We start from the raw sequence: 14,680 nt of genomic DNA on the forward strand, positions 1-14,680 counted from the left end.
TCTACAACCAGTTTGTAATCGATCATTTCTAACCAACAAAATCCGGTCAAACCGAGTAGTGGTGGCCATGCTGGATGGGTGTAAGTTTACCTCACTCAATATGTTTGTGAGTAAAGTTAGAAATACGGCAATCAAAGCTCTAGTTTGGCTCTCAGTGAACGCTGCAGGAAGACAACAAGTGATCACTGATGTACAAACAAGACCCCTATGGGCTAGAGAAAGCATGTGGTGTAGGGGTTAAGGTTTAAATAATGTAATCTGTGCAAGGCGTTTTAGCCTGCCCGGGTCATCCCCGGGGCTCCCATTGCGTTGATTCAGATGCTATCTCTGCCCTCCACTCACCAGATAAGGGTGCACTCTTTTTGACAAAACTTCAAGGACACTTGGGATTTTTATTTGGAGCTCATTTCAGCCAGGAAACAGCGCAGTAGAGGGTTTAGGGTGCGTGTCCATTATCTGAGAAGTTGCATTGCAACTTAGGTTCTCAGTCTGGCCTCCACTCACCAGGTAACAGTACGTAAATGAAAATGTCACAGAAAAAAATACCATATACATTCCTCTTTCATTAGAACATCAAATAAAATTAGTGTAGACCTGTGACAACATCAAACTTCATCTGGTGGACCCATCAAATATAGCCGATTCTTTACATTTGGTGGTGCGCATGACGTCATGCCAAAACTATCAATTTCCATCATAGGTTCGCACGTACTGTCCAAAAAAATAAACACAGAGTACACCATCAGTTCCCAGCAGCACATTGTTGTCACATTCTTGAACAAAACTACAGTTTATGCTTTCACACATGCTGCAACCCGAATGTGTTGCTTTTTTAAATTTTTACTCTGTCGATTTGTGTAAATTTGGCATTCAATCCCCTTTGGTAAAAATATGTGGATCAAAGACAGTAAAAATGAAAAGCGCACAAACAAGATCACGACGGTCATTAGCTTCCTAAGTCTTAAATCAGTCATTTTTTGATAATACCTAATGTCACATATTGGTGGCATTTAACAATCTTATTAATCCGTGTGTTTGTTGATGAAAGACAAAAATCTTGCATCCAAGGCAACTATGTGCCGATTTCATCTGCCCACTCTTTGACTCGCGGTTCACAAGTGAGGAGGAAGAAACCTTACCCCAAGTACTCCTATATAGGCTTGTATATTAAGTCCACCAAAATAAATATAAAAGTTTTGAGTCATTCATTTGATCCAACTTTGCATCCATGATAACAGTCCTTGCTTTGCGCGTCGAGCATTAGCATTAGCGGCCATATCGGCGGTATTGACCCTAATCCTCTCCTCCTTCCTCCTCTCTCGCATCTCAAGTCGGCGTCTTTCGGCCGCTTCCTCGGCCCGCCTCACCTCCCGCGCCAGGCTGAAGTGCACCATCTGCATCTGGATCATTGGAACGATCAAGTTGTAGCCGTCTATCTTCTTGTTGAGTTTCGCAAGATCGTCCGCGGCGTGGGCGCACATCTCCTCCCAGCGGAGGCGCTCGTTCGGCCCGAGAGGTTCGCCCAGCCCTGCGCGCCCGTCCAACAGCCGGCCCCGGATGTGGTCTGCATCCTCGCGGATCTCGCGCTGCGTGAGTACCCAAGGCGGCTGGTAGCCGTTGTCCAAAAGGATGCGATTGAGGTTGTGCGTCATTGGGTCGGCGTAAGGGTTGTGCTGGAATTTGTTGAGCGGCTTGCCGGCGCCGCTCAGGTTGCGGAAGTCCCCCCGGGCCATGGACTCCTGGATCAGGTCCTCCACCAAACGCTCCACCGCTTGGGTTATTTTGATATTCCTGCTACGTTTCCGCATGTCCCGCTCTACCAGCGCACCCTCGGCCGCCGCCGCTCTCTCGTGCTCCCTCTGCCGGTAGTCCAGAACTTGCTCGGCGGCTCTGTCGGCCCGGAAGTTGCGATACTGGCGCTCGCGTTGGCTCGGGGTGCCTGAACCCACGCCCTCGTAGCTGAGGTAGTGTCTGTGTTGGGGGGCCACACCTGCAGACGGATCTTCCTTCTCATCCGCATCCTGCTTCGCATCTCGACGCTTGGCCTCGTTGCCGTGTGCAAGGACGGAGCGGTAGGCCTCCTCCACGCGCGTAAAGAGGGCCGCATCGGCAGTGGGTGCGCCAGAGTCCGGGTGATAGAGCCTGGCCAGGCGCAGGTAAGACTCCTTGATGCGCTCTGGGCTGACAAACTCGTCTTCTGGGAGCTGTAGGATACGGTAGCTCTCTCGAAGTTTGCCGCTATCCTGAGGTCTGCCGCTTAAGGTTCTTAGCCAGCAGGACCGGCTGGAGTGAAGCAGCAGGTGGGACCCAGGACAGAAAGGTTTGCATGATGCTAAGAGATGGGAACTCATTGCTCACAGCACCCCTGTAAGAGAAAAATGGAGCAAAACTTGCTGTGATACCCTAAAGACTATACTCCAAATGACAGGCAATCATTCATACCTCTATATACAAGAACATTAGCACACGAGAATTTCGATATATATGATTTATATGGAACAAACAACTTGCTTCACACATTGCAGGAAATCCAAGTTACAATCATTTCCAGAAGCTACCACTAAAGACCCCTCAATGGTCGTGCTACAGTTCTTTTTAATGACACCTTCCTTTCGCATATCTGTAACATTTTAAAGGGAAGGCAGAGGCAAATCTCGATAAATATCTTTATCTTCAAAATACATTTAGAAAGTGATGAATAAAGGTGATGAATAAAATTGAACCAGGTAAAAAAAATGTGCTGTAACAAATGGTAGTCTGTGCATCCCTTTGAGACTTTTTGTAATTGATACCAAACAAATAAACATGACCAACTTGACATGTTTTTTAACTTGCTATCGTTTACTTTGATACTTTTGTAAGGCCATAATCAGACTAACAGGTATTTAATTATTTTACATCGGGAATGTTTGCTCGTTACACGAACAATTTGAGCTACGAGCTCTATCCAGGAATGAATTAAGCCCGTATAAAGCGGTACCACTGTATATAAATGGTTATATTTATTCAGTGTTAAAGGTCTTTCTTATTTAACTTCATAACTTTTATATATTTTCAAAATCACAGAGTTTTCACATTACATTATGAATATTATTAATACAATTAGTATGTAATGTATAACTGTGTTGGGCATCTGCAGAGTGAGGCACACAATTCTCTTGTGAATTTGTGAGACAAATGATTCAGATTTGGCACACACACAAGCCCCAAACAATTGGTTTGGTATTAGTAACAGCAAAGTAACAACAAGTCAAGTCATCCAGTTTATAATTTTTTTCTCTTAGCATGGACATTTCTGATAATGGAGGATAACCTATCTATTGGTGTTTTTATATAGAAAGGAGCAGCAGATGTAGTACAATACAACGTTTTTTCCTATGCTATAGTTTATATATTGCTTTCTTGCTTTGCCAATCAAATAATGAATAAGAAGTAGGTTCATTTATATGAATATCTGACTGTGGCTCACCAAACACTGAATACTCCCGCCACAAAACAGGTCAGATTTCAAATTAATACCATGAATAAATGCCTGGAAACTACAATCTTATTTTAGGGATGTTGGGATTCGAACAAAAATGTCTGTTTATGGTGATGAGTGATGACGTCATTAGGAAAAACGTGAGATGAGAATTCCTTTTGATTTTTTGATTTGTATCAAGTTTATCCTGGAGTGCCTCGTCTAATCTCGTTGTAAACAATGTACACTACGTGGTTATCGATGACAATAGACATTTCCTTTTTGATAAAAAAAAGTAGCTTATTTTTCGTGAAAAGTTTAACTACTGTTAAAAGTGTCGATAAAAATTGTTCAAACCTCATATTGTTAGAATATGATATAATGAAATTGTGAATGTGTTTAATTGCTCAAACCATCTTCTCTTTTATAGTACTGTAAATAAAATATAGTAAGTTTCTTATAAATGAAAATAAAATGTTAAGTCATTATAATCTCCCCCGACCCCGTTTTGTAACTAAAGATTCCCGTATTTGGTCATGAGTGATGACGTCATGGAGAAAAGCGCGAAATGAGTCTTAATTTCAATTACTTTAACATCTAATGTCTGAAAAAAATTTGCACAGGTTTGACGTTTTTTCTCAGAAAAAAATGTAACATTACGTAGTTGAAAATTAGTAAGATTATTCCATATGTAACGGGTGTAATAATAACTTTTATTTTATTGAAATTCCTGCTAAAATATGTGTATAGTTTTTGGTAAATGTCCTGCAATGCTGAGTCCAACAGTGCCATCTGCTGGTATGGGGTGGGGTTTGGTTTTGGCTTCTAACATGTGACCAGGAGGCGGGGTTTTGTCAGTTTAACCAGAGTACTACAAAGGTAAGACATATCTTTTGGTGCTCCACAAAATAAGTTAATTTTAAACATTATAACCCCAGCTGACAAATCTCTCACCATGCATAGTAATGTGATTGATATTGTCAAGCTGTTTTGATTTATTTTCGTTTTGTTTCTGTTTTACTAAATATTAATTCCCCTTGTAGAGATCAAAGAGATCAAACCCAGCAGAAAAAGCTAATGTTGTGACTCATCCATTTGCAGGTAAATTGTACCCATTTTTATACTCATTATTGTTTTTATTCCTATTTTTTCATATACATTAAAAAAGGATGATGTTGGTTAAAATTCAGAGTAAAGAAAAACATGTTGAATTCATTGTAAACGTTAAAAATCCACTATACGATCTCTTGTTAAAAGTATCTTGTTAAAATGCAAAGATTTATAAATGTATTGTGATATTCTAAAATGTATTTTCTGTAAAGTGAAAAGACAGCTCTTTGATATGCTTTGTTGTCAGTTTAACCAGAGTACTACAAAGAGATCAAAGAGATCAAACCCAGCAGAAAAAGCTAATGTTGTGACTCATCCATTTGCAGAACTGTAATAATAAAAACCTCATCATCCAGTCCAGCGTGAATGTGGATCTTTGGTGGGACACGTACAACGCGGTTACATTGGTGCCGTGACCCGTGACTTCTATCAAACTCGCCGAACCGAGGACTGTCCTACCTGCCACATGAGCTCACAGTATTTGAAATTTTAGTTACATGAGCGATATTGTTTAGCTCATTACAGTGCAGTGTCACAGTGATACGAAGGCTGCTGATTTATTTTGTGATTTTGACTTATTTACATTTTTTTCTGTTAATCTTTGAAACATGTTTAATCAGAGCAATGTGTTAGCTCCACAATTTGACACACCTATTCACTTTGGCAGGGGCAGGGGCATGTTTACCCCCATCCCCTCTGATAATAGTTCTACCCCAGGTGGTGCGACACATAGAGTAGAGGCAAGTTCCAGTGTGAGCACCCATAATGCAGCTGACCAACATGCTAGCCTACCTTCACCTCAGGTCAGACCCACATCTACGCCAAATTCCGCGAGTGAAATTTCTGAGGGTTTAGCTGATCACATGACAAATATTATTCAGGAGATAGGACATAAATTGGCTGATAGCATATTCTCAAATATACAGTCACATAATATAGTAGCTCCTAACGCTGCTGCCACACAAGATGAAGCAAACAGATTGAGTCAGGTGGTAACGCAGAGAAAGGTTAAGGAACCGCCGTCATTTATTGGGGATGGCTCAGACTCAATAACAATACATGAGTGGGAAGATCTAATGAGGACATTTATAAAAAGGAGTGATGTGAAACTTGAAGAGCAAGCAGAGGAAATCCTTATACATTTGAGAGGAAAAGCTAAAGATGTAGTTAGGTTTAGCATTAGAAACAGTAATATAGACGTCTATACCCGCCCTGACATGATTTATAGTCTTCTCAGGAAATACTTTAGCTGTACCAAGTACTCTGCTGTCCCTTTAGCTGACTTTTATTCAACTTTGCCCAAAGACCAGGAAGACCCCTATGACTACTGGCTGAGACTAAACAGAGCAGCTGACCTTGCCTCTGAGTGCTTGAGAGAGCAGGGCAAAACATTTGACAACCCTGAAATAGAGGTTACTCGCATATTTATTAGGAACTGCCCATGCAAGGAACTGGCACTCACTTACAGATCAAAAACCATCGAAAAGTGGTCAGCATGTGAGGTACTAGAGGTGCTGAATGAATACCACGCTGAGAAGAGCTACAAAGCAGATTCCCTACAACAACCTGCGAATAGAGCGGAAATTGCCGTACACAAAGCTGAGGTGAACCATGGTCCAACCCTCGTGCACGAGCCACCTCAGACTTCGAGCCCACAGTATGTCTCTCTAACGGACGTTATTAGTATGTTGGAGAAAGTTCTGATACGTGTTACCTCGAACCAGTTTCAAGAGAGAGGGGGAGCTCCAACCAGGCGACCTGGAGCCAGAATAAATGGTTTCACTGCCAAGCCATGTATCATTTGCAAAGAAGTCGAACACAGTGCTCTCTCTCATTGCCGAGACAAAAACCTTTGCTTTCACTGCCATGCCCCAGGGCATTCTCGACGTGATTGTCCAGTGACGAAAGTTGTCCCGCTGCCTCAGGGAAACTAACTGATCTGCGCTTAGGGGAGAACAGTGCAGATCAACTGAGTATACCTCCCACCACTAATGTGAAGCCTGACATGCAAGACAATAAATCAATTTATGAGTTGTATAGCAACAAGATACCTCCATCGAAGAAGCTGATCTTTCAGGGGTTTCAGAGAATAGCGGAGACTGACGAACTGTTTTACACACCTGTACTTGTGCAAGAAGGCCCCACTTTCAGAGCGCTGTTGGACAGCGGGTCGATGGCTTGTACAGTAAGTGAGGACACAGCTAAGTACCTCCTGCAGCAATTCCCTGATATGATGAGTTACACGGCCGATGATTATGTCATTGTAGGCTGCGGTGGACACAAAGTTTCTCCCAGAGATATGTACGACATTCACGTCACAGTTTACGGGTGCCAAATGATAATACCAGTAATGGTGGTGCCAGGCCAGACAGAACAGATGATCCTTGGCAGCAATGCCATCAAATATATTTTGACTCAATTGAAAAGTACTGATGGCTATTGGAGATTAGTTTCCACTCCTGACAACGGTCTGTCCGATAACCACAGTCAATTCCTGTCAATGCTTTCCAACACAGAGAGATGGAGAGGTGATTGCATTCTAGACAAGGTAGGGACAGTAAAGATCAAGAGTTGCGTGACGCTGAATCCACGGACCGAGTACGTTATTTGGGGCAAGTTACCTGAGTTGGCCGGGGCATCAGCGGGCAGCACAGTGGTCGTTGAGCCAACCCAATCTAAGGCTGCGCCCAGACAAGTCCTTGTCGGACGAGTTGTTACTCCACTCTGGGGAGATGGATGGGTGCCTGTTAAAGTCTTTAATCCCACGGACAGAGTTGTGGTGCTGAGAAGAAACAGGAAAATTGCAGATGTGTCTCCTTGTATCGCAGCGGAAGACCTGCCCAATGCAGAGGAGGTCAAGTGCAACGTGCAGAGTGTACAGAGCAAAGAGGTCCGACCCAGGTCAGAAGAGGACATGATGCGTGCATTGGAAGCTCTGGGACTGCAAGACATTGACCTGAAGTCATGTGAGGTTTCGCTGCAGTGTAAAGACAAGCTCCTTCATATCATCGAACAATTCGAGTCAATCTTTTCTCGCCATAAGATGGACTGTGGAGAGGCCAAAGAGTTTGTACATCGTATCCACCTTGTTGATGATAAGCCGTTCCGTCTACCCTACAGACGTATACCACCAAGTCAGTATGAAAAACTGAGGACGACTCTGAACGAGATGGAAGAGAAAGGAATTATTCAGAAGTCGACTAGCGACTATGCATCTGCGCTTGTTCTCATATGGAAGCGGAATGGAGAACTAAGGGTATGTACTGATTTCAGAAGGCTTAATGCAAGAACCATAAAGGATGCCTACCCACTACCGCATCAAGCTGATGCTTTGGCCGCACTTGGGGGAAATGCCTTTTTCTCCACAATGGATCTGACGTCAGGCTACTACAATGTCCCCTTGCACCCTGACGACAAAAAGTACACGGCATTCTCCTCACCATTCGGCCTTCACGAGTACAACCGGCTCCCTCAGGGACTTTGCAACAGCCCAGCAACATTTATGAGGATGATGATGTCAATATTTGGTGATCAGAATTTCATGAGCCTATTATGTTACCTCGACGATCTGATGGTGTTTGCCCCCACAGAGGAAGTTGCACTCCAACGCCTGCAGATGGTGTTTACTCGCCTTAAGGAACACAACCTCAAGCTCGCACCCAAAAAGTGTTTTTTCCTCAGACGGACTGTGAAATTTCTTGGGCATGTCATCAGTGAGGATGGAATTCGGACTGACCCCGAGAAAGTGAGAGCGATAAATGACGTACAAGTCACTGATCTAATGGAGTCGGATGGCAAGACGCCATGCCCTAGTAAAATCAGATCTTTTCTAGGCATGGTGATGTATTTCCAAAGCTTCATTGAAGCATGTTCTGCGAAGGCAAAACCTCTGTTCAGGCTCACATCTGAATCTGGTGACAAGCATAAGCGCAAGAGAGCCCGCAAGAAAGGTCAAGTGAAGCTGACGCCTGCAGATTGGTCCGATGCATGCCAGAACGCCTTTGAAACACTGAAGCACGACCTCGTGACAGGTGTCACTCTGGCCCACCCAGATTTTGATGCGCCGTTTATTCTGGCTGTCGACGCATCCTTTGATGGGATTGGAGCAGTCCTGTCACAGCTGCCACCTGGTGGAAAAGTAGCCAGACCAGTCGCCTTTGCAAGTAAGACGCTCTCTCGCTCCCAGCTCAACTACCCTGCACACAGGCTCGAATTTCTTGCCTTGAAATGGGCGGTATGTGATAAATTCAGCCATTGGTTGAAAGGAAGACACTTTACCACGTGGACCGACAATAACCCACTTACATACATTTTGACCAAACCAAGACTTGATGCGTGTGAACAGCGGTGGGTAGCGAAGCTAGCTGCATACAATTTTGACCTGAAGTACATTCCCGGACCAAAGAACATCGTAGCCGACGCTCTGAGCCGTGAGCCATTTGTACGGTCATGTGTGGGTCATCGCCTTGTTACCGAGCCCTATACTTCGCTCTTGGACCAAGTCAACAGGGTGAACAACAGTACTGTGCAAGAGGTGTTCAGAGTATCCAACAATTGTCACGCTGTTGTAGACGAGAGTGCTGGGACATCAGACGAGTCAGTAAAAAGGGCAATTCCATCAGGCTCCAATGGTTCTGTGACATCAGAAGAGGTTGCTGCTGTCTTCAGTGCTCAGTCCACTGGTGGCGTGGGTCAAGTGATGGGAACAGACGCCAACTTCAATCTTCTGCAGAAGGGAGATCAGTCAACGGCACTCCCACAGAGTCAGCTTGTTGGTTTACAAGAACAGGACAACACAATAAGCAGGACCATGTACTTTGTGCATAGACACAAGAGACCTACCAGGCGTGAGAGAGCTGTCGAGTCGCCTAGTGTGATGAAACTACTGAAGCATTGGAGCAGACTCACCATACAGAATGGCATGCTCTACAAAATAAGGAAAGATCCTCACATGGCCAAGAAAATCTTCCAGTTTGTGGTGCCTGATTCATTGAAACAGAAAGTCCTTCAAGGTTTACATGACTCAGCAGGTCACCAAGGCCAGAACCGTACTTTGTCTCTGGTGCGGCAACGATTCTTCTGGAATGGCATGGAACGTGATGTTGTGAATTATGTCAAATCCTGTCAGCGCTGTGTAGTAGGGAAAACACCGGAACCACACAACCGTGCACCACTCAAGAACATAGTCACCTCTGAGCCTATGGAGTTGGTCTGTATAGACTTTTGGACTGCTGAGCAAGAGAACAAGTCTGTAGATGTCCTGGTCGTAACTGATCATTTCTCCAAGATGGCGCACGCCTTCCCTTGCAGGAATCAAACCGCCAAACAAGTTGCTCGCCGTCTGTGGCAGGATTTCTTCCTTGTCTATGGTTTCCCACGGCGTATCCACTCTGATCAGGGAGCTAATTTTGAGAGCAAACTGATCAAAGAGCTTCTAGAGATGGCAGGGGTGCAGAAATCCCATACCACTCTGTACCACCCCATGGGAAATGGCATCGCAGAACGATTCAACCGAACATTGGGAGATATGATCAGAACCCTTCCCCCTCAGCCCAAAGCAAAGTGGCCACAAATGCTGCAGCAGCTCACATTCTGCTATAACTGCACAGAGCATGAGACAACAGGGTTTGCACCGTTTTACCTAGTGTTTGGTAGGATCCCTCGTCTCCCTGTCGATGTCATGTTTCAACATGCTAATACCAATGATGCTGTTGTCAGCTACTCTGACTTTGTACGCCATCTGAAGAAAGATCTACATGAAGCTGCTCAGATTGTACAGAGGAATACTCTCAGAGAACAGACTCGTCATGCCAAGCTGTACAACCGTAGGGCCAAAGGATCACCTCTCGTCGTGGGAGACCGGGTGTTGATCGCCAACAGAGGTGTCCCGGGGAAACGCAAAGTTGCAGACAAGTGGGAGTCAACCCCGTATGAAGTCATATCAGTCAAGCCTGATCTCAATGTCTACAGAGTCAAGGATTGTCTGACGGGCAAAGAGAAGGTAGTTCACAGGAATTTGCTGCTCTCTGTTAGCTTCTTGCCCTGTGAGGATGATCTGGCCAGCGAATCTGAACACTCAGAGTCTGACGCTGCTATGCATGGAAGTGATGTATGCCCTGATTTACCTGACGCGGTTGAAGACAGTGATGTCCGTACAGTAAACTGGGTGATACAGGCAGGTGAAGAGCAAGTTCATCCAGAGGTAGAGGATAACTCACTAGACAGCAGATCTGATGCCCAGTCCGACTCTCGCAGTGTTGATACATCCAGCCGAGGAAGTCAGCACATCCCCGAACAAGATGTTGACCATACTTCAAGTGACAATACGGAAAGCCCATCACAGTGCTCTGAAAACATGATCCCTTTGGGTATGGGTCTCCCAGACGAGACCCCATTGAACACTGACCATCTGGACGCAGACTCCCCTGATACTGACTGTTTAGACTTGACTGCCCCAGACCTTCAAGCTCAGGTTATTTGTGCTCAACCTAACCGTTATGGTCTTAGGGTCCGCCAGTCCATCAGGCCTCCTAGTCGTCTTATTTGTCAGATGAATGACCATGTGGTAGGTGACAATCATCTGTCCGCAATATCTGCAAGTTCCTAGTTTAAGTTCAGTAGAGATGCACTTTCAGTTTGAGTAACAAAGCTTGAGTAAGAAACAAGAATTGTGCCTATGTGAGCACTTACAACTACAGGAACAATGTTTGATATTTCAGAGATGTAACAGGCATCTTTGAGTCTGTGCTTAGTTAGGAGTTTGCTCGCCTCCTTTCTTTTCACACTCCTTTTTGGGAGAGTTTTAGAACTGACATGCACTTCAGTTTGTTCCTTGTAATACTGTACCAGTTTTCGTGTCCTCTTTTTCATCAGTATTTGCCTTTTTGGCATGTGATTTTTTTTCTTTTTAGTGTAGCACTCCCATATTTAGCAGAATTTCAGGGGGGTGTATGTAACGGGTGTAATAATAACTTTTATTTTATTGAAATTCCTGCTAAAATATGTGTATAGTTTTTGGTAAATGTCCTGCAATGCTGAGTCCAACAGTGCCATCTGCTGGTATGGGGTGGGGTTTGGTTTTGGCTTCTAACATGTGACCAGGAGGCGGGGTTTTGTCAGTTTAACCAGAGTACTACAAAGGTAAGACATATCTTTTGGTGCTCCACAAAATAAGTTAATTTTAAACATTATAACCCCAGCTGACAAATCTCTCACCATGCATAGTAATGTGATTGATATTGTCAAGCTGTTTTGATTTATTTTCGTTTTGTTTCTGTTTTACTAAATATTAATTCCCCTTGTAGAGATCAAAGAGATCAAACCCAGCAGAAAAAGCTAATGTTGTGACTCATCCATTTGCAGGTAAATTGTACCCATTTTTATACTCATTATTGTTTTTATTCCTATTTTTTCATATACATTAAAAAAGGATGATGTTGGTTAAAATTCAGAGTAAAGAAAAACATGTTGAATTCATTGTAAACGTTAAAAATCCACTATACGATCTCTTGTTAAAAGTATCTTGTTAAAATGCAAAGATTTATAAATGTATTGTGATATTCTAAAATGTATTTTCTGTAAAGTGAAAAGACAGCTCTTTGATATGCTTTGTTGTCAGTTTAACCAGAGTACTACAAAGAGATCAAAGAGATCAAACCCAGCAGAAAAAGCTAATGTTGTGACTCATCCATTTGCAGAACTGTAATAATAAAAACCTCATCATCCAGTCCAGCGTGAATGTGGATCTTTGGTGGGACACGTACAACGCGGTTACACATATATATCGTAAAAAGTCTTTGTTGATGTGCCATGAGACCAATATGTAATACACTGTATAATAGAAAATGTGGCATCTGGCAACGTGATCATGGTAAATCGCTGCTAAATATATCATTAAACACAATGCAAGCCTATTAACAATTTACGTAATATAACTACTTTAAATATAATTTATTTAGTTTTAAGCTGTTGATGACGTCATCGAACGCACGAAGGTCCTAGCTTGATGTTACCAAACCATGGCAAACAAAACTAGTCTCTTTAGTAATAACGTCATTTTACTCTAGCCACCACTGAACATTTTTGTCTTGCCAATTTGATGGTTTTCTCCCCGCAAACAACAAAAAGTGTCAGACACATTGAAAAACGACTTTAAAACAGGTCACCTGCTGCCTGGTTGAGGTTGTCGTTCATATCTTCTTCGTTGGCTTATTTTTCACTGGCATTTGTTGAGGAAATTGCGTTAGTGACATCTAGTGGACTGCAATGCTCATAACAACCGATTTTAATTTTTACAAGCAACACAAACGACACCAATTTAAGTAAAAATATTATCAAACAATTTTAAAGTTGACGTTTAAACACAGTATAGAGTCCGAATATGATTTTATAAAGTGTAATTATAAAATAATATTCAAGATTGTCTTGTCAGGGCGTTTCTCAGTTTGTAGCAACATTTCATGTCTGCGTTTTTCTCTAACCCTGACGTTCTTTTAAAATCTGCAAAATGTATATGAAAGTACTTAAATTATTCACTTTAAGTGTTTGCAATCATTTAACCCTAAACAAAATGCATTTCAGAAATTATTTTGGATTTTAGATAACGTTTTCTTGAAACACACGCTCAAATTTATTGTGTAATCAACTTTTTCAAGAGGTGTAGGCCATAAAATATATGTTTTATTTAATAATGAGATAAGATAAACTACAATTAATTTCATAATGCATTTAAATGTTGTGAATTTATATTTCTAGCTGCTATTTTGTTCAAATTCTACATGTCCCACTAGTAATTATCCACACTGTTAGAATGTGCTCAATTGTCCCCCCAAAAAAACTACAATTCCACTAAGGCCATTTACAGGAAGTGACATCATTCGATTATGATGGGAGTTCAACTGTGGAAAAAGAGGTAAGCTTCGACTTTTACTCTCCTTACTTTTTATTTCATTGTAAATGTGTTATGCTTGTATGAGGAACTTTTAAAGTTCCATCCTGTTATGACAAATTATGGAAAATGTTTATTGAGCACATTTTTTACAACATATTAGATTTAATTATTAAAGTGTTGTTATTCTGTTAAAAGTTAGATACATAAAAGTTGATCAGCTAAAGAGCAACAGATAGATTACCTATCTGTAAACCTAACAGGGTGGAGTGGGGACCTAACAGGGGGAGAAATTTGGTTGGGGAGTGATAAGAATATTCTACATTATCAACATAACAATAATAATAATAATATTAAACTTATTCAGTATATGCTTATGAACAAATCATTATCAAAAATAAGCTTTGTTGGCAGCATCAGTATAGGGTAGGGGTGTTCAAAGTTTTAAGAAAGCAGGCCATATTTGGTAAGCTGAAAATGTATAAGGGTTAGGGTTAGCTTGGCATTCGATAAACAGTCTTTAATAAAATCACCCTCTGTGAAAGGTCTGCAGTGCTTGGCGATCAGCGTCGCGACCTCAAAGATCGCCTTAGTAGTATTTTTGTTTGACGCGCGTGGTCTTATGAAAAAGGGCTGCTATGCTGTAAAAACAGCCTACAGTTGCTTTACCTTTTCACAGTGTCTTTATAGTTAGCTTTTTTTTTGTAGTCTGGCAGTTTCTCTTGATTTTAGATTTTTTGAAAACAGCCACAGCCTCTTGGCAAACGAGGTGAACAAAGACTCCAATTTGGCAGGTGGAGGTGGCCGCCCTCACAGTCAACTTTCCTTTTTTTGTTACAGTCGCCATGTTGGAAATGAGGTGGGCTACAATTCTCACAGAAAAACAGGGGCATGGTGGTCAAAGGGCTGCTGCCAACTTCTAGTGGAATTTTTTTTTCTCTGCACAAATTTGTCTCATTCTGCGGTCAACATTCCTAGCAGCCCACATATTAATTTAATGACAGATTCCGCGGGCTAGTAAAAATTTGATCACGGGTCATAACTGGCCCCAGGGCCTGATTTTGGTCACGCCTGATATAGGGCAAAGTGTGATGCCGTTCGTTAACATCCTTGTGGGACGGTTAAAACTAGCGCTGGAGCTGAGATTAGCAGTTTTGAGGTTTTATTACAGAATATTCCGGGCACAAATACGCTATCACACAAAGGCTTAAAGGATTCACGAG

At 42.5% G+C, this 14,680-nt stretch overlaps 1 protein-coding gene across 1 annotated transcript; it reads right to left on the reverse strand.

Moving 5' to 3' along the window:
- Nucleotides 1-372: 372 nt before the first annotated feature.
- dnajc28 (DnaJ (Hsp40) homolog, subfamily C, member 28) lies at nt 373-12,836 on the reverse strand. The gene is made up of 2 exons (XM_088327133.1): nt 12,736-12,836; nt 373-2,365 (listed from the first exon to the last, which is right to left on the reverse strand). The coding sequence occupies exon 2, from the start codon at nt 2,349-2,351 to the stop codon at nt 1,206-1,208; it is 1,146 nt and encodes a 381-aa protein (XP_088183259.1). The 5' UTR covers nt 2,352-2,365; nt 12,736-12,836; the 3' UTR covers nt 373-1,205.
- Nucleotides 12,837-14,680: the final 1,844 nt, after the last annotated feature.

Source organism: Urocampus carinirostris, chromosome 2 (genome assembly GCF_059441175.1).
Source record: "Urocampus carinirostris isolate Australia breed hairy pipefish chromosome 2, RoL_Ucar_1.0, whole genome shotgun sequence".
Taxonomy (NCBI): Eukaryota; Metazoa; Chordata; class Actinopteri; order Syngnathiformes; family Syngnathidae; genus Urocampus; species Urocampus carinirostris.

Bases quoted from the DNA above. Each gene is read 5' to 3' on its own strand.
- dnajc28 (XM_088327133.1), bottom strand. From the start codon at position 2,351: ATGAGTTCCCATCTCTTAGCATCATGCAAACCTTTCTGTCCTGGGTCC.